This window comes from Magnolia sinica, chromosome 17 (assembly GCF_029962835.1).
Source record: "Magnolia sinica isolate HGM2019 chromosome 17, MsV1, whole genome shotgun sequence".
NCBI lineage: Eukaryota > Viridiplantae > Streptophyta > Magnoliopsida > Magnoliales > Magnoliaceae > Magnolia > Magnolia sinica.
Window position 1 is genome coordinate 64,163,594 of NC_080589.1, and position 20,619 is coordinate 64,184,212.

Below are 20,619 nucleotides of genomic sequence, written 5' to 3' on the forward strand. Positions count from 1 at the left end.
GGTCCACCAATTATGTCTCTCTCTGGGTTACGATACTATGTTATATTCATTGATGATTTCACACGTTATACCTGGATTTATTTCCTGCACTTAAAGTCACAGGTTTTTGAAAAATTCAAGATATTTCATTCTATGGTGGAGACTCAATTTCGGGTTCCAGTTCAAACTCTCCGCTCTGACTCAGGGGGGAAATATCTCTCAAACGATTTTTGTACATTTCTTCAAAGTCATGGGATTATTCATCAAACCACCTGTTTTGATACTCCACAATAGAACGGGATGGCTGAATGAAAAAATCATCATATTGTTGAAACTACCAACACTCTGATGACACCTATGCGTGTTCCTCGTTCTTTCTGAGCGGAAGCTATGTTCCATTTAGTCTACTTGATTAACCGGATGCCAACCAACATTCTGAATAGTAAATCTCCATACTTTATTCTCAACGGCTCATCTCCTGCATATTTCACATTTCGTGTTTTTGGTTATGTCTGTTATGTTCATCTGGCTTCACATGAGCGTAACAAACTATCTCCAAAATCGATCATATGTATGTACTTGGGATTTGGAGAAACTCAAAAGGGTTTTCTCGTCGTGTTCGGGTTTCACGACATGTTGTTTTTCTCGAACATATTGCCTTTCATTCATCTCTTCCTCCTCCGCACGCCCCAAAATCTCCTGGTCTAACCACCTTTCCTGATATTCCTTTTGCCTCGAGTACTCTCCCTCGTCCATTGCAGGTTTACTCCTGTCAATCACGTACAGCTCCACCACCTATTCCTCAACCTGAACCTACTGTACCTGTTGCAGATCCTGAACCTACCTTGCTACGTCGTTCCGATCGTGTACATCGAGCACCTGATCGCTTGATATGCTCTATGTCTGCCATGAATGCTACTCTGGATACTGTTTCTATTCCTACTTCATACTCTCAGGTAGCCACTCATGATTGTTAGAAGAAGGCTATGGCAGAAAAACTTGCGGCATTGGATGATAATCATACGTGGGACATTGTTACTCGACCCGCTGACCAACAGCTAATTGGTAGCAAATGGATTTATTCTGTCAAGCTCAAGTCTGATGGATCATTGGATCGATACAAGGCTCGACTTGTCGCTCAAGGATACAAACAGGAATACGAAATTGATTAAGATGAGACTTTCGCTCCCGTGGCCAAGATGAAAACTGTTCGTACTCTTCTGGTAATCTCTTCTATTCGCTCTTGGCCACTTGCTCAGATGGATATGAAAAATGCTTTTCTTCATGGAGACCTCCAAGAAACAGTATATTTGAAACCTCCTCCTGGCTCTTTAATCCCTGACAATAAGGTATGTCGCCTAAAGAAAGTCTTGTATGGCCTCAAACAGGCACCTCGGGCATGGTTCCAGCGCTTTCACGATGTTGTTACAGGTGCTGGCTTTACTCAAAGTAGTCATGACCCATCTTTATTTTTGTGCACCACTGCTCGCGGCATTGTCATTGTTCTCGTCTATGTTGATGACCTAATTCTGACTGGTAGCGATGCTACTGGCATCTCGGCTTTAAATAAAGTTCTACAATCCTCCTTCAAGATGAAAGACCTCGGCCATCTCACATACTTTCTTGGGCTTGAAATTTCACATTCTAAACGTGGAATCCTGGTTAGCCAGCGTAAATACACTAAGGATCTTCTCGCCTTGGCATCATTGACGGATCAGAAGACAGTTCAGACTCCCTTAGAACTTAATATTCATTATGACCGTGACGATGGTGATCTATTTGCACAGCCCGACTTATACTGCCGTTTAGTTGGGAGTCTAGTTTACTTAACTATAACTTGCCCTGATATTGCCTATGCTATCCAAGTCGTCAGTCAGTTTGTTTTTGCTCCTCGGACTCTTCATATGACTGCAGTGTTGCGCATCTTACGGTGCCTACATGGAGCTCTAGATTAATCACTGTTCTTCTCCCCCACGGTGACTCTGGACCTTCGTGCTTATTTGGATGCTGATTGGGCTGGTTGCGCTTTTACACGAAAATCTACCACTGGCTACTGTGTTTTTCTCGGCACTTCTCTCATCTCTTGGAAGTGTAAGAGCAGGCCACTGTTTTGAAATCAAGCAAAGAAGCCGAGTAACGGGCGATGTCTGTTGCATGTAGTGAGCTTGTCTGGTTACGTGGACTTCTTTCCAACTTGGGCATTCATTTGCAGAATCCTACTCTACTCTATGTTGATAATCTTAAGTGCCATTCAGATTGCCTCTAACCTGGTTTTTCATGAATGGACAAAGCATATTGAAGTCGACTGTCACTTTATCCACGAGAAATTTCAGTCTGGGCTCATTTCTCTTCCATATGTTGCATCCCATGATCAGATTGCTGGCATTCTTACCAAGTCCCTCACTTCTGCACGTCACTCATTTCTAGTTGGTAAACTATTACTTGTCGATGACCAGCATTAGTTTGAGGGGGGATGTTACACAGGCTCACATACCTTGTATACCTAGTATACCTTGTATAGTTAGTTTCCATATGCAGAGGATTTTGATTTTATTATTTTCCTTGCATAGATGACTGTAATCTCTATATATTCAACCCCTTTGGGTTGTCTCAAATACAGAAAAGCTTCAATTCCTCTCGGCTTTTAGTCAGAAAAAAAAAAATCTGCAGGAAGCTGCAGAAAATCTACAGATGGCAGAGTTCCTGACTAAGATTTCTTTAGGCCTAAGTTAGGGCTATGGACATTGTAGATTGGGCTTCAGTTTACTGAATCTGGTGGTTGCAGAGTTCAGATTGTGAAAATCCCGTTTAAACACAACATTATAGAGTTTTGCATTAGTCATTGTCTATTTTGCGGTATGTCCTGCTCTTCATTCTCTTTGTTCTGTAAGATTATGCATTCAGTCAGGCCCTTTTTTTTAGTAGCATTGCGATATTCATATGTATTTATTATCTAGATAATAGAATGGATTTGTATGTGCAACGTCTAATTTCTAAAATGGTAAATGAATTCAATTGAAGCTGAATACAATATTCAAGCCATTTTCAGCTTTACATATACGATTGTTGATTGTAGCTTGGCACTGTGATATCTGCTCATGGAAGCTGGATGTATTCAAACCATCTCATGGAGAATGAGGAAAGTAGTGGATTCTTGAAAACAGATTTAGAAAGTAAATTGGCAACGGCAACTTTCAGGACAAATAAAATCAGGGGTACCATCAAACTGCAAAGCCGTCATGAGAAAGAGGAGATCGGGCGAAGAGCTGGGTTTTAGGGTTATCTGATGCAATCTGTATATCAGGTTAGTTGGTCAAAACTGTTCGATACTATTTCCAAAGTGTTGTAGGCTCAACACAGGGCATTCACAGTGACAGAAATAGATTCGCCTCATCACTGCTTTATTTTAGTTCCTGATAGTTTATACCATGTACAAGTTTTCATTTATTGGATATGCTTAATTATTGATGCTTGGAAGAAACAAAAGAATTTCTTTTATTGGAAACAATACAAATGCATGTGCGCGTATGTGCAAATTTATCTAAGAGAAATGACAATAATTACCTGATATGGTCTAAGGAGAAGATATAAAGAATGTTGATGTAATAGTATTTTGTTCCTAGTTCTCTTCAAGTTCTTCATGGTGAGTCGGTCAAATTGACTTCAATAGCCATAGTCAATGCTGGTTTTTTTTACAAAGTTTGTAGTCATGTTTGGTTTGGTGAATTTCCCTTCTATTCTGTATGCCTACTAATTTCATATGCACAATTGAGGTTACAAAAGAAGCTTAATTGGTTTGATATTATCCTTCAAGGTTAGGTTGCAAGACTGCCAATTCCTTTTGGACTTCCAAGTAATCAAGACACAAGAACAGAACACAGTTCTGTTGGGGTTTCTGATACTGAATATTTCTTGCTCATTCTGCTATTGGAATACTAATCTCATCTTGCCTGTCTCATGAACAAACCTCATCAAAATTTGAACCCACGATGTTGCTTCACAAAAGCAGCTATCAGCATCTGCTGTAGATTTTCCCCAGATTAATGAGAGTTACACTGGCAGGTATGTCTCTATTCCTTACCCCTTCGATGTTGGCAATGCCGTAGAGCTTAGATTTTGAAACCGTTTGAAGGGGATAATGTGAGAACTCGCTTCTTATTTCTGGAAGACTGTTGGAAAAGAAACTTGTCACCTGGTGATCTTTAATACTTGATCTTAGCCTATACGCATGTGTTACCAGTAAAGAAAGACACAAATTCAATTAATTACCCTTAGGAAGCTAACGAATACACCATATTCCATTTAGCAGTTATGGTCTGAGAATTGGATGGTTGAAATGAAAAAGGCCTTTATGTTACATGCACAGAGGTCCATTTATAGGATGATTAGGACAGTGATACTGATGGGCCTGGACTTTTGCACTGTCATCTTTCAATAGTTGGGTCCACATTTGATTGTTCCAATAGCAAAGGGTCACCCTATTCATGGGGTACTGAAGAATGCAGACAATGCTGAAGGTTGGAGGTTGCTTGGAATAACACATGCAGAAAATGATGATGATCAACAGGTGATTTCTTTTTCCCAGCATTTTCAGCATCAAATTCAGGGAAGTTCTTTCATTATCTGTGGAATTTCAATGCAGATGTTTGTGTGTTAACTATGTATGCAGAAAATGATGATGATCAACAGGTGATTTCTCTGTGTTCTGCAATAAGTGTTCTAACTTGGTTTTTGAAGGGATTATTTTTCTTATAATTTGCAGTTACCTCTCTGTTAATGTGGTCTGTTTTAGCTACAAACTGATAATTGCTAGGTTCTCCTCATTCTTTTAGTGACTTGGCCCTGAAAGATGCTCTACTTGTTTCAGTGGAAAGACGATTGAGCTCATTGATGTTACTTTCCATCAATGTGTGAACTTGACAAGGTTTAACTCGGAAAAGACTGTCAGTTTTGTGCCACCTGATGGTGAATTTGAATTAATTAAGTAAGCTTTTTATTCCCTCACAAGGCTTATTTCCCAGTGTACTCATTTTTGTCCTTTGCCGATTAATCCATTTAATCCATAAACTGCCTGGAGGCTTTAAAAGCGTCTGACTTTTTGCTTGAACAGATAAAAGTCCTTCACATTATGATAATTCTGTCAATTAAGTTCTATTCGACCAAAATTACAGTGACCATACAACTAATGCCACAATCACCAAGAAAGAATGGAATTTCATGTTTTTTAGTATAAATGCAACATTTTAACATGTGCACCCATGTTGAGGTTGTTACACAATTTTATATAGTGCAGACTCTGATTGGAGCACCAATTTCATGCTGTCACTTCCAGAGTTGTCCACTGCTCAACAAATTCCAACAAGTACCTTTAATATGCAGATTTACCATTCTTAGAACCATCTCCTCCAGTAGCAGATGAACTCGATCTGTACTGCCTCTTGGCTATTAGAGCTTCTACCATTCTTAGAACCATCTCCTCCAATAGCAGATTTACTTTGAAAAGACGTGCTTCAGGGATGATGCCTTTTGATTGATTTTATTTTCATGTTAAAATAAAGAACCCATCACTATACCTCCTTTAATTCTTCCTTCTCACTAAAACATGATTAGACCCGTCAGAGTTTTCACAATTTTTTCATTATAGTTTGTAAATTGTCATCTTCTTTCGCCATTCACATAAAACATGACTGAAAAATCTAATAAGGATTCCCATACGTAAGAAACTTGACTATTTTGGGATTAAAAATCCTATCAGAAATCACCTCATCCATGGCTTTGATAGTTGATATAAAGATGTGTATATGATGCATTTGCAAATTACCAGTTGCCGGAACTTCTAAGGACACCTCTACAATCTCTTTGCTTGCAAATTAAGAGTCTGCAACTTGGATGCATTTCAGAGTTCTTATCTAGGGCCTTACAACCGCCTAAACTACTGTCGGTATGTGCAGATCGTGATCTGCTCTCTCTGCTTGCATATTTTCATTGAATCACCTGCGTGGCAACTACGGTGCAACCTCAACATTTTTTCTTTTATTTTTTTGAGGAATTTGGTAGCATTTCCTTAACTTCCCCTCCACTTCTGTTTGCCCCACAGTGTCTGTCTGCATGGTTCATGTTGTAACAGTTATTGAAGGACATTTATCTTGCAAGTCCAAAATGTTGTTGAATATCTGAAAATCATTGGGGCTTTTTGTAAATTTGATTTTGCAATGAAACATCTTCAAGCACATTATTTTCTTTCCTTTGGATTAATCTCTATTTTGATGGAATGCAATAAACTTCTATTAATTTATTTCCTTTTGACCCTAAATTTCGTGTGTTTATTAGAGTTTAAATTTGTTCCTAAAATTGTCCTAAAATCTTATCGTTGGCAACATTAAAAACGATTCCTAAATGTGACTGTTGGCACTAGAACGGGTTAAAACCGTCCCTAAAATTCCATGTCTAAATTTTTAAACGGTACCCACAACCGGTTCGGAACCGTTCCTTTTTTATGCGACGCCTCATTTTAGGAACGGTTTAAAACCGTTCCTAAATGACGATTTTGGTGTCCTATGGCTAAACGGTACTTTGGAATGAGTCGCAGTATACCTGTCTTGAGTCGTGTTGTACGTAAAGAGGCCTTTGACACTGACACGTACACAAGTAAGAAGTGAGACAAAGGACTTGAACAAAAATGGTGAAAGTATCCGACTTCTATTTAGTATATTTGATACATTATAATGAGGCCTATACATGCATATATAAATACTTGAGGGCCTTTTTACACCCTTGTCTTTTTGTTTAATGGCTTTCTATCTACCTCAGCTACCTATAGATAGTTCTATATGATTCTAACTTTAAAAACTTTCTAATACACTCTTGAAACTTCTAACTTTTATTTTTTTTCGAGTATTTTCAAAATAGTTAAGCCTTGCACACTTACACAAAAACAAAATTAGGTTTGTTTCTCAACAAGTCATATTGCTATGGTGTGAATTTGCTGTTCCCTTTCTTTTTCTTTTTTCATTCTCTTCTAATTAAAAAAACTATAATGTATATCTTCTCTTGCAGATAACTAAACCTATTCTTCCACTTTTGATAATACATCAGTACAAAACTGGTATCATAGAAATGGATTGCGATTCCTAATTAAAAGATAAATTCTTTGACTTGAAAATCTTAAACCATCACACAAGAAAACATTTTTATTCTTTCAACTTACTTCTTTTATTACATTTGGATTTTGATCAACAATCCTAGAAGTCTATATTCTAGATAAATGTCGATTCCACACACTGAAACTGTATACATATCATATCAAGAAAAACACTATCTATGCTTGATGACTTTTATATACATGGTAATGAAGTTCTTTCCACCATATGCCCACAACCTTGATGATTTTCATCCACCCAATCATACTTTGTGATCCATCAGTTGACATAATGTAAGTGCATGGAATGGCTCTAGAGAGAAATAAGGCCCACCAGCAGATAGCTCCTGAGCCACGTTTTGCATGGTTGGTCGAGAGTCTGGATCTGACTGAATGCATGCAAGTGCAATGGACACAACAAATGCAACTTCCTGTGCAACCTCAGCCATCGGATTCAAGAGACGTTGGTCCAAAATATCCTTTAGCAGTGTATCTTGACTACTTGGTGATGATAAAGAAGAGATGAGCTCTCCAGGATGCCTTCCCATAGTCACTTCAAGTGCTACAACACCAAAGCTATATACGTCACATTTTTCAGTCACCCTCATTGTATATGCAAGCTCTGCATGAAAGAAGATAGTTGAATAAATAATGTTTATTTTTCTCTTTGTTAATTAATCAACAATACCTAAACTCTTAATCATATATCAAAACTCACCTGAGTTTCTTAAGTTTCATATCTTCCATGTTTTTGTGCTTACTAACTTTGCATATGCCAATTGAGATGTGTGTGGTACATCTGGGACATGCATAAGATGGGCCAAACTTTCGAATGATCTTACTAAAAAGTTGGATGGTCCACTCATCAGCCACATTAATAAGGGGACCAGCTTAATCATTTTGTCTGGTCATCTGCATGGCTGAGCCTATCTTTATGTACGCCTCAAATGTCCCAAACGCATGAGAAGTTGGCATGTGTGAACCAGAGTGTATTGATGCACATATAGGCACAGGCATCATTTCCTAATATTAGAATGGATCAGCTAAATTACTTGTATTGGTGTTCTGGACCGACAAACCAAATTTCTCAAAAAAGTATGGGAAGCAAGGGAAATAACCAACAAACATGTGCCACCTAATAGTTTTTATGATATTCTACTCAGGTTTTAACTTTGTACTATTGGGTCCATAGCTCCAAGATCCAAACTATTGATATACTGGATCCTAATTTGGATTGCTCATGCATCAGTAATTCGCCTAATTGGAAATCCTAACCATTTTGGCGGGCATCACCTATGTTCAAGAAAAAAGAAGCAATTGTGCACATGCAACAAGAAAGATCATAGATTCAATGGCTAGGATTTTCCAATCACGGAAGGGCAATCACTGTGTGGAACATTAGATTGACGGTTTGGATCATAGAGTTGTGAGATCCTTGTACAATGGAGAAAACCCAACCATCCTCATGGATCTCTTGGAAGAGCACTATAGGCAGTGTTCGAAATATCGGTATTGCATTATGTATCGCATCCTTGGGATACAAATACATGTTGGTTATCACACGGAATATATTGTTAGCATTGGGTAATTTATTGCACTTTTTGAGAAACCTAAGAAAATATTAGAAAAATGATTGATTTTTTCACTGAAACTCTAGGAATTGTTAAAAAAGACCTTAACACAAACTTTTAAATCATAACATCTCAAAAAAGTACACATAATATATTTTCTTTATAAAGAATCCTAAGCCATGCATTGTTTGACTAAACCAATATAACTATATTCAAATTGAATGCATACTATTTAGAGTGAATGTGATGATTATTTCATCAAATAATCCTACATACTTCGAAATTAGTCTCAATTCATAGCTATTTGAAGAAAATTTTTTAAAAAGATTAATATTTTAATAAATTTTAATTAAAAATGATTTTTATTTTTTGAAAATTGACAAGGACTTATCAAATCAAAAGATCAGCCCTTATACATGCTTGATTTCATGTTTGGAGTGCAACATTGCAAGTAATTTGAGAGAAATTGAAATTTTTTAATTTTTTTCTCAATTTTTTTCCAAATCAGATGACTTACACTTAAATTTCGAAATTAGATGTATGTGATGATCATTTCATCAAATATTCCTAAATATTTTAAAATTAGTCTCAATTGATAGCTGGTTGAAGGAAATTTTTGAAAAAAACATAGAGAACATGAAAAACCAATTAATATCGAAATCAAAGTTCAAACTCTATAATTTTTCATGCAAAACATAAAAAACCAATTAATTTGAAATCATTTTACACTGATTCAACATAATTTCAAAAAAGAATAAAAACACGAATTGAAATTTGAAAATACTCACTTGATTGAGCGTGCGGGATATATCGGCACTACCTACCTGTGTGTTTTATATCACACGGGTGCATGGATATATCGGCCAATATCATTGATATTTAAAATATTGACCATAGAATATCACATTTCTTGATGTATTATTTACGCATGTACTTGTATGAGCTAGAAGCAATGAGCTTTTTCAATTATTCTTAAATGGTGATAATTCATCCATCCACACTTGGTATGCATGTTAATTAATCCAGACCATATGGCCATATTGTAGATGAAGCATATCCCAAAAATTATACTTAAGAGGATTCTATCCATCAAATTAGTGTCCAACAAATGGGCAGTTAAAAATAGTCTGCACCACAAATTTATTAGTTGATAACATGTGGTTAAGGTAGTTGGGTAAATGTGAATCACAGTTAGGGTCTGTTTGTTAACTCTGAAAATTATTACTTAATGCGAAAATGAAAAAAAAAATGCTGTGTTAAGTATTGTTTGTTAATGCTAAATTGGGAAAGTGCTACGTGATTTTTCATTGATATTTCCGGTAACAGGGTCTGGCTTAATGGTGAAGATGGAATGTACTTCATGAATTCTTCTATTAAAAAATTTTTTGTTCCTAAAATCACCCCTCCTTAAGTTGCTATGGAGATTTTTTTTTTTCCCTTGTATAGTTTGCGTTATATAAAATCAAACTTTTAATATGTGGAACTTCTTTATCCCCCGTCCATGAACTTTTTCAAATCATTCTAGACCATGAGCCCAAAAATGAGGCACATATAAAGCTCAAGTGGACCACACGGTGAAAACCAACTTAAATTGAATAACTATTGGTGATACCTTCCTACGGTCTAATGTGATTATTTCCCATATAATCTCTTTATAAGGTCACACGGACCTGGACAAATATCAGCTTGATCAGGGCTTTCTATGACCCTAAGAAATTTTCAATGGTAGGTGCCCAATTTTCGATATTCCTTAAAGTGTGGCCCACTTTAATATTATATCTACCTACTTTTTTATCTTATACCCCCAAATGATATGGAAAAGTGGATGGACGGTGTGGATAAAGCATATACATCAAGATAGGCCCCACAGATCCACTGACATGGCCGCCCTTCTCCAGCCCTAGAAGTGGCATCCGTGGCTAGTGTTCGGTCCTCTGCGGCCCCACTATGAAGTATGTCTTTTATCCATGCCGTTCATCCATTTTTACGGATCATTTCAGGGCTTGATGCAAAAAATGAGAGGGACATAAATCTCAGGTGGACCACACCAAAGGAAAACAATATTGATTGGATATCCACCATTAAAATCCTCCTAAGGCCCACTGTAATGTTTATTTGACATCCAATCTGTTGATTAGGTCATACAGACCTAGATGAGGGGAAAAACAAAGGTCGGCTTGATACAAAACTTTCATGGACCCCAGAAAGTTTTTAATGGTTGACGTTCAATCAACACTGTTTCCTGTAATGTGGTCCACTTGATATTGTGATATATCTCGTTTTTTATTCTCATATCAAAAAATGATCTAGAAAAATATATGGACGGCACGGATGAAACACATATATCATGGTGGGGCCCACAGAGCGCCGACCACTAGCCATTGGCTAGTGGCAGCGGGAGTAGCCAATCCATTCTCCAATTACGGTGGCCCTACTTAGCTTGCGAAAAGCTTCCCTGGCAATCCGCGTCAAACGGAGCCTCATCTCGACCGTCCGATCATCCCACAGTTCATAGAAAGCAGGGAAACAATCTCACCTGGCTGCCCTGTTTCTAATCGCGAAGGGGTTTTTTGATACCCTCTGCAAACGGTAAAGGCGATGGCAGTCTAATCCAACACCATCCACTTCTGTTCGGTAAAACCCTAGTTTCTTCTCTCCTTTCGTCTCTCATCATTAGTTCGGGCTTGGGTTCTGTATAAGCATTTCGAGCTGGGCTAGGGCTGGGCTATTTTAATCCATCACGGGCTCGGGCCGAGTTTGGTCCTACGTTGAACAGTGCGGGCCGCGCTTGGACAGCGCTTGACCCGGTGATAACCGGCTCGTTGATATCACTACTCATCTCCCTCATGTGTATGATGTAACAATGAGGGACCTCAAGTGAGGAAAAGGAAAAACATTCTTACGCTTATCTTCAATTTCTCGGTCGTATTAGCTTTAAATGTTCATGAATGCTTCATGATTTTTAGCCAAATAAAGTTTGAATTCGGATCTTCTGCTTGCCACAAACAGATTTTTCCTGTTTTCCTGCATTGTGATCGGTCCAGATCATCACTGACGTTGTCAGCACTGCTGCATTCAATGCTGTCTTTGATAATGTGGCCCAATCACATTGCAATAAACAGGTTTTTCCTGTTTGGGGCAAGCAGAGGATCCAGATTTATAAAGTTTTGGGAATTGGAACAACACAGTCCCTCATAGGCTTCTTTGCAAGGCCTTAGGGAAATGGGAAAATTTTCAAATACAAATTTTCTCATATTCCAGTCATCCTAGATTGCACATTGGAAAGAAGTATGGTAACTAATGTACTAACTTTATATAATTGCCAGCAGAAAATAGGAAAGCTAAAGAAAATTAAGACCAATTGCTAATATAACTATTAAAGCATGGAGAATTTACTTAGAAACTAACCTGGAGCAATGTATCCGTAGGTGCCTGCAAGTGTAGTCCAATTGGATGAATCGGGTATCAGCAATCGTGCAGTGCCAAAGTCAGAGACACTAGCTTCAAGTTTTGAATTCAATAGAATGTTGCTGCTTGATAGATCTCGATGGACGATCGGCAGGGTACAATCATGGTGCATATAAGATAAAGCATGGGCCACACCTTTAATAACCTTCACCCTTACAGTCCAGTTCAATTGTGCAGCTCCTTCGTTGTTGCTTAGGATGCTAGCCAAGCTTCCCCTTTCCATGTACTCATAAACTAGAAATGAGCATCGAGCATTGGAACAGAAGCCATAAAGCTTCACAATGTTGCGATGACGAATATCTGTTAATGCCGTTATCTCATTTCTAAAACTTCTTTGATCAGATTGATCCCCACCTTCGAGTGGGTGAAGTTTCTTCACAGCTACTACCTGGCCCGTTGGTAGATTTGCTTTGTAAACTTTCCCGTACCCTCCAGTTCCAATGCAATATTTGTCATCAAAACCCTCTGTTGCTTCTACGATGTCTTCAAACACGGCAATCCCATCATAATTCCATATTGAAAATGGATTTCTTCTGCTCCTTTCAAGAATCCTTGTTTCTATATTTTTTCTTCTTCGGTAATAAATGGAAGAAATACCGATGATTACAGATAAAAGAAACAAGGCTACCAAGAGAGGAACAACAATGAGGATGACAACTCTTTGGCCTTTCCTCCCATCGCCACGACTTACTGGAGAGGTATTGCAAGGTCGCAAACTTTGCACTTCACCACATAAGCCTTTATTTTTTATGAATGCCTCTGTAGGAGCCTTCTGAAAGGCTTTGCTGTTGGGAAGAGGACCTTTCAAAGCATTGTACGAAAAATCAATGGATTGCAAGCTCAACATGCCTTCAAAAGATGGCGGAATGGAGCCTGACAGCATGTTGTGGGAGAGGTTAAACTTTTCGAGCCTAATCAACCGCCCAAGTTGTGGTGATATCTCTCCACTCAGGGAGTTGTGACTTAGATCTAGTAAGATCTGTAGGTATACCATGTTACCAATCTGAAAAGGAATGCTTCCATTCAAAAAATTTTTGCTCAATTTCAGATATAGGAGTTTGGAGCAATCCCCTAAATGAGGTGGTATTGGACCACTTAGGTGATTCATCGACAAGTCAAGAACCTCCAAATTGGATAGGTTTCCAATCTCTTGTGGTACCTGACCAGAAAGCTGGTTATCATTTAGAGTCAAGTTGAACAAAGAAGTCAACCTCCCAAATTCCTTTGGAATCTGTCCTACTAGATGGTTGGAAGAAAGACCAAGCACTCCTAGCTGCGTCAACTGCCCAATCTCCGGAGGAATTCTACCGGTGATCATGTTCCCGGAGAATCGTAGGTTTGTCAAGTTTTGGCTTTCTCCCCAGTTCGATGAGAGTTCACCAAACAACATGTTGTCGCTGACATCCATGTATGTGAGATGTGGGTAAACACCAAAGGCTTCCGATACATTTGCAGCAAGTTGGTTTCCGTTGAGTCGCACTCTTGTTAAGCTAGTGCAATTTCTTAAGCTTCTTGGGATTTCACCAGTGAAATGGTTGTTCGTTGCACTGAAGTTTTTAAGAGATCCACTGTGGCATAACTGAGGTAAATGGCCCGAGAAATTGTTGCCATTCAAGTAGAGTTTATCAAGATTTGTCATGTTTGTAATTTCTTGAGGCAAGGAACCAGATAATTGACAGTAAAAGAGGGATAATAAAGTAAGCTTGGACAAGTTTCCTAAAGTGGAAGGGATAGAACCAGTTAGAAGGTTGTCGGATAGATCAAGCCTTATGAGATTAAACAGATTCCCTAATTCTGTAGGAATTGTGCCTGAAATCTGATTTTTGTATAAAGAGAAAATTCTGAGCATGGTCAAATTACCATAAGCAGGAGGGATTGGACCACTAAGATTGTTCTGCAACAATGACATCTCAGCCAAATTCTTGAGATTCCCTAATTCTGCAGGAATTGGGCCTGAAATTTGATTTTTGTAAGAATAAAAAATTGTTAGCATGGTCAAGTTCCCAAAAGTGGAAGGGATGGAACCTGTTAGAATGTTTTCAGACATGTCAAGCCTCATGAGATTAACCAGATTCCCAAATTCTGAAGGAATAGAACCAGAAATTTGATTGTCAGCGAATTGGAGGACCGTTAGCTTTGTCAAGTTCCCAAAAGTGGAAGGGATAGAACCTGTTAGAAGGTTATAGGTCATGTCAAGATGCTTGAGATTAACCAGATTCCCTATTTCTGGAGGAATCGAACCAGAAATTTGGTTGAAGTAGAGATACAAAATTGTAAGGTTGCTCAAATTACCTAAAGCAGGAGGGACCGGACCTGTCAGATTGTTTTGGTACAATTCTAGCAGAACCAGACTCTTTAGATTCCCTAATTCTGCAGGAATTGTGCCTGAAATCTGATTTTCATATAAATTCAAAATTGTGAGCATGGACAAGTTCCCTAAAGCGGAAGGGAGGAAACCATCCAGATGGTTACTGGACAAGTCTATCACATTCAAATTCATAAGATTCCCTATTTCTAGAGGTATTGATCCACTTATTTTATTTCCCCAGAGGCCCAAGATTTGGAGATTTGTAAGCAAGCTGATTTGAGATGGAATGTTTCCAGTGAGTTGATTGTTCGCTAACTGAAGGGAGATGAGTTTGGTCCAATTGGTGAAAAAAATTGGAGCTATTTCGCCTCTTATTTCATTAGATGAGATGTCGAGCTCTGAAATGTGACTAAGATTAGCCATTGAAAGAGGTAAAATGCCAGAAAGATTATTTGCAGACAGATCGAGAGACGTGAGTTTGTAAAGAGCGCCAACATGGGCTGGGATGGTTCCAGTGAGGGTGTTTCCATGGAGATTGAGACGAATGAGGTTTGGAAATGATGGGAAGCTCAAGTTATCAAGCTTACCTTGCAAGCCTGCACTTGGTAAGCTTATCCCTGTTATGCTTCCAAAACCATTGCATGAGATCCCAATCCATTTGCATGGGGAGATTGTGTTGGTGGTAGCATTAGCAGTAGGAAGCGACCATGAATGGAGAGCTTGTGCTGACAAGAGGCTGGCTTTCCATTTCATGAGAGCCTCTACTTCTGGGAGTGCTGGTGATGGTGCTGATATTGCATGGGAAGGAAGAAAGGCTGGCAAAATGAGCAGAAAAGCGAGGGGGAGAGATTTCTGTATGGCCATGGCTGCTGTTGCTTATGGTCTGTTACAAACTTACAATGGATGGGTATTTATAGTAGAAGGTTGAAGTTACTATCTTCTAACATGGCATGTCTAATAGATTGATACGAAGCCCAGTCTACTCATCAAATTTATTTTTATTTATTTATTTTTTTCTCTCAACGGTTATAAATTTTTATATGGTTTGGCCCACCTGATCCAGTTAAGGATGATTTCAGACAAGGTGATCTTTATGATGCGGCCCACCAACTGGACAGCTTGGATGCCACACACATGATAGGTTGAAAGTTATCCGCTAGATGGATGTAACTTTTGGCCCAACTGGTTGGACTCGACTCCTCTCAATTAAACTATGAATTATATAAAGTCCAAAAAAGAAGAAGAAAAATGTGGACATTATTGTCTTTTATTTGGTGTCCATTTATGGGCAGGTGAAAGGGTAGCTAGGATTGCTCAATCATCATTGACTTTTGAGTCATGAAAAGTATGACTTCTTGTACAAATGTACAAACATGATTTAGACTGCACCAATTTGTGGACCCTACCTTAGATGGTGCTGCCTTGATGTTTGTGTTATAGGACACTTTCCATCCGTTTAGCCAGCTCATTTTTAGAGATAAACCCAAACATGAGGGTGATCCAAACCTCAAGTGGGCCGCATCACAAGAAATAGTGGAGATGGAAAGGCCGATTGTCGATACCTTACTGCAGTTCACCTTGATGCTTATATGCTATTTAACATGTTCATAAGGTGATTCTTACATCGAAGAACGGAAAATACAAATATCAGATTCAAAACTTCCTAGCCCCCAAGAAAGTTTCAGCGATGGTATTCAATCACTTTTTTTTTTTTTTGGGTTGCTCTTAATTTCAGATGTGAATGGATGTAAATTGCCTGTGCACCTTTCCTGAGGGATGTTCGAGTAGGCGGTGGCTATATGGGGTCTGCCATGATGTAGGTGTGACATACACTTCATCCTTCAGTTTTTCTAGTTCATGTTAGGACTGTTTCCTATTGTGTATTTCACTTGAGTTTTGGATCTGCCTTATGTCGGGCTATTGTTCTAACATGATCTGGCAAAATCAATGCACAGAGTGGAATTTTCAAGGACATTGCAGTGGGCCCCACAGTGCTTCTCCCTAGGGGGCTCCCTTTATGCTGGGTCAAAGGAAAGTTGTATCTAATGTGATTGCCCATGATCCCAGATTACATAAATCCACTCTTACCGTAAGCTCTATGAGGCCCACTGTGATGTCTGATTTATATCCACTCTGTTAATCCATTGCGATTTGCTCAATTTAGGATGTTCTTTCAAAATTCAGGTAGATTCAATTCTCAAATGGGCCACTGCTCAAGAAACAGTGGTGATTGAACAACCACCATCAAAACCTTCTTGGGGAGCCATGGAAGTTTGCAGATATTGGTGTTTCCCTTCATCCGCATCAGCATCAGAATCAGCTTACGAAGAGGTTGGATGGCATATAACTAATATTGGTATGCTCAGGCCATGAAAGAAATAACTGATTAGCCCTTTTACTGTAGGCATTATTTTTTTAACTCCCTTTGTTTTCGAAAAAGAATTAAGAGACACTCATGTTAACCATTTGGGCCAATGAAATTAGTAATATTATCTGTGAACGTATTGAACAATATAATAGAGAAGTCATGATTGTGAATACCAGCACCCTACTTGAAGTAGGTGATGGCATTGCTCGTATTTATAGTTTTGATGAAGTAATGGCAGGGGAATTAGTAGAATTTGAAGATGGTATGATAGGCATTGCTCTGAATTTGGAATCAAACAAAGTTGGTGTTGTATTAATGGGTGAGGTAATGATGAGACATGAGTTAAACCACCATCAAAACCTTCTTGGGAGGCCACAGAAGTTTTGGATCAGGCGGATATTGGTGTTTCCCTTCATCCGCATCAGAATCATCATATGAAGAGGTTGGATGGCACATAATCATCAAGCAGACTTTAGGAAAGTTTCAACATGGGTGTTTCTATACCCACTAATTCCTGTGGTGTGGCTCACTTTTTTTTAACCCACACACTCACCGACCCACCCACACCACATGGGCACTTGATCCCTGTGGTGTGGCTCACTTGACTTTTCAAATCTCCTTGATTTTTAGCATCACACCCTAAATGGGCTGGCACAATGAATGGATTGGATATAAAACAGACATCATGGTGACCCAACGGAGCTTAAGGTTACACAGAGGATGCCTGTAACCCTGGGTTACATGCAAGTTACATCTGCGATGGTCCATGGAGTGGGGCCCTGGACTAGATGGTTTTGGACCTATATTTTACTTAGAGTCTTAAGTCTTCTTTTTTATTTTTATTATGTGAGTGCTGTGAGTTTTCCACCAGAGTGGGCCTGGGACTGGGTGGTTTTGGTCCCATATTCTACGGTTAGAGTCCTTTCTCATATTTTTTTAGTGGGTGCTGCGAAATTTCCACTAGTCAGGCGTTGGATTCGATGGTTTTAGGCCAAATTTCTATATGTTTAAAGTCAAGTCTCCTCTTTTACTCTGAAAAGGCATAGTGCAACTAAAGGAGATGCAACAGGATGATGGCTTCAGAATCCGGTATGAGTTACTGCAACCCCACGAAAGCTGAAGATGCAAAGGTTCCCATCAGTTTTCAAATTGGAGAAACTTGATGGTAAGCGAATTGGAAGAAAACACCAAAAAAAAGAACAAGAAACAGAAAAATGCAATGAAGTTGGGGTTATTCATCTGTAGTTACATACATGTGCATCTGCATGTTGTGTTTGGCATATTTCAAGTAGCAGCTGAATTCTTAAATTTGGTCAGGCACCCACAATTAACATCAATTTGATAATGCAAATTGATGATAAATGTACTTTAAAAAAAAATGAAAGTGGGCCACGTGATAAAAAAATGTGGCCCTCAGGAAGTTTTTAACAGTAGGCATTCAATCCTCACTGTGTGGTCCACTTGAGATTTGGATCTGCTTCATTTTTGTGATCATTGCTTAAAATGAGATAGAAAAACTGATGGACGGCATGGATATACAACACATATATCACGGTGGGCCCCAGGGCAATACCCACTAGCGTGTTACCCGGGTGACACCTAATCCACTCCCATGGGATTGGACCGAGATCCTATAGAGTCAAATCTCCTTTATTTATTTATTTTTTACAGCCCATTTAGAGTATGATAAAAAAAAAGAAAGATGAAGCAATCCAAATATCAAGTGAGCCACACCATAGCAAACAGTGGTAATTGAATGCTCACCATTAAAACCTTCCTAGGGCTATCACAATGTTTATTTGCCATCCAACCTGTTGATAAGGTCACAAAGACGTCCATCAAGGGAAAACACAAATATGAGCTTGATTCAAGACTTCTATGGCCCCAAAGAAGTTGTTAATGGTGCATTCAATCCCTACTATGTGATCCACTTGAGATTTGGGTTTGCTTCATTTAGAGGATGGTGCCCTAAAATGAGCTGAAAAAACTGATGAACGGCGTGGATATACAACACACACACATTAAGTTGGGCCCCATGCTGGCAAAACCCACTAATGTGTAACCTGACAATCGGCAAGGTGCAATCACGGTGCAGTTAAGATAAAGCATGGGCCACACGGTTTTATATTTGGACGCTGATTACCCCCAACTGGGAACGGGCAGCAGCTTTGAGCGGCCACCGTGATGTATGGTTATCCACACTTCCATCCATTTTTTCCTATCATTTTAGGGGATAAGCTCAAAAATGAGGCAGATCAAAGGCTCAAGCGGACCACACCACAGGAAGCAGCGGTGATAGTTATTCTCACCGTTGAAACTTTCTAAGGTCCACTGTGATGTTTATTTGCCATCCAACTTCTGGATGAATATAAAACACAAATATCAGCTCCATCCAAAACTTCTGCAGCCCCCAAGAAGATTTCAACGGCAAGAATTTAATCCCCATTGTGTAGTCCACTTGAGCCTTAAATCTGCCTCATTTTTGGGTTTATATCCTAAAATGATACCAAAAAATAAAAATGGATGGACGGTGTGGATAAGACCCACACATCACGGTGGCCACTCAAAGCTGCTGCCCGTTCCCAGCTGGAGACGGTTGGGGGTAGGACACAATCCGCGTCCTTTATATTCATACCCTCCCATCTGCTTTGTCAAATGTGGGCTCACCGTGCTGCACGGGTTTACCCTCACCGTCCATCTGTTTCAACGGATGTGGGCCCACCGTGTGGCATGGGGTTTACGCCCGCTGTCCATCAAGAAATCTCAAAACCCAGCCTATGAGCTAAAACCTGAGCCGGTGCTCAAAGCACAGCCCATGCACCATGATTAAAAACGTGGACCAGTCCAGGCCCATGAACCCAATATTCAGTACAAGCGCTTGGCTGGTCCAGGCCCACTGGTTGGGCCTTTAAATAGATACAACCCAAAAATCCATTCAATTACGATCAGTCCTTAAAATAAAGGCCCATGTCCAACCAATGGGCCCAACTTGTTCTGCATGCGTGCAGATTGCTCCGATCCGATCCAGTCCAGTTAGTCATCGGGTCTTAACCATAGCCACATTTCCAATCCTAGGCCTCAAGAGATCCTATGGATCCAGGCTAGGCCCTGGCCCACTCCACTTGCCGACCTATATCCGTGGCCGTCCAAGTGTACTCGAAAGTACGGATGTGTTATGAGAATGAATATGATTGAACCACCTCATCAATATATGATATCAAAGCCAGTAACCCTCCCATGTTCAAGCCTGATGCTAGATCATGGGATTATCTGCTGACCTTTACGACCTAGCTCACCCAATGGTCTGGACCATAACACCTTAGCCCACCAATGAATGGACCATCCTGATTCTCACCATTGGTGACCTTTGTGGTGTGGCCCATCTTTTATAAGGCTTAGAGGCCCTACACTGACACTCGCATGAAAGATAGACTTGTAGGCAATGTATAGAGCATTAGTATTGTTACATGTGGAGATAAGGAAAAATGTATCGGTTTTGTCAATATTAGAAATATCATTATCTAAGGCAAAAATTTTCAATCAAACTTTAGGAGATATTAAAAGACACATCTTTATACATGTAGGAATTGGAATTTTGCAAAAAGCAACTATATACAATAAGTTTCCATTTTATAGAGGTCTAACCATATTTTGTCGAAAAATCAATATAAAACAAATATATAAAATTTGTAACCAATCAATAGATTCACTAACACTTAATAATATATAAAAAATTTCATATTAATTAAGAGGGAAGAACACATGTTTTTCAATATAAAAATGAAAA

The 20,619-nt window shown here is 39.1% G+C and overlaps 1 protein-coding gene across 1 annotated transcript; it reads right to left on the bottom strand.

Moving 5' to 3' along the window:
* Positions 1 to 7,153: 7,153 nt before the first annotated feature.
* On the bottom strand, positions 7,154 to 15,412 carry LOC131231416 (probable leucine-rich repeat receptor-like protein kinase At1g35710). The gene is made up of 2 exons (XM_058227587.1): positions 12,097 to 15,412; positions 7,154 to 7,739 (listed from the first exon to the last, which is right to left on the bottom strand). The coding sequence occupies exons 1-2, from the start codon at positions 15,326 to 15,328 to the stop codon at positions 7,381 to 7,383; spliced, it is 3,591 nt and encodes a 1,196-aa protein (XP_058083570.1). The 5' UTR covers positions 15,329 to 15,412; the 3' UTR covers positions 7,154 to 7,380.
* Between the last annotated feature and the right edge of the window lie 5,207 nt (positions 15,413 to 20,619).

Bases quoted from the DNA above. Each gene is read 5' to 3' on its own strand.
- LOC131231416 (XM_058227587.1), bottom strand. From the start codon at position 15,328: ATGGCCATACAGAAATCTCTCCCCCTCGCTTTTCTGCTCATTTTGCCA. The intron at 7,740-12,096 runs GTTAGTTTCTAA...TCTTTCATGCAG, and splicing joins CTACGGATACATTGCTCCAG to AGCTTGCATATACAATGAGG.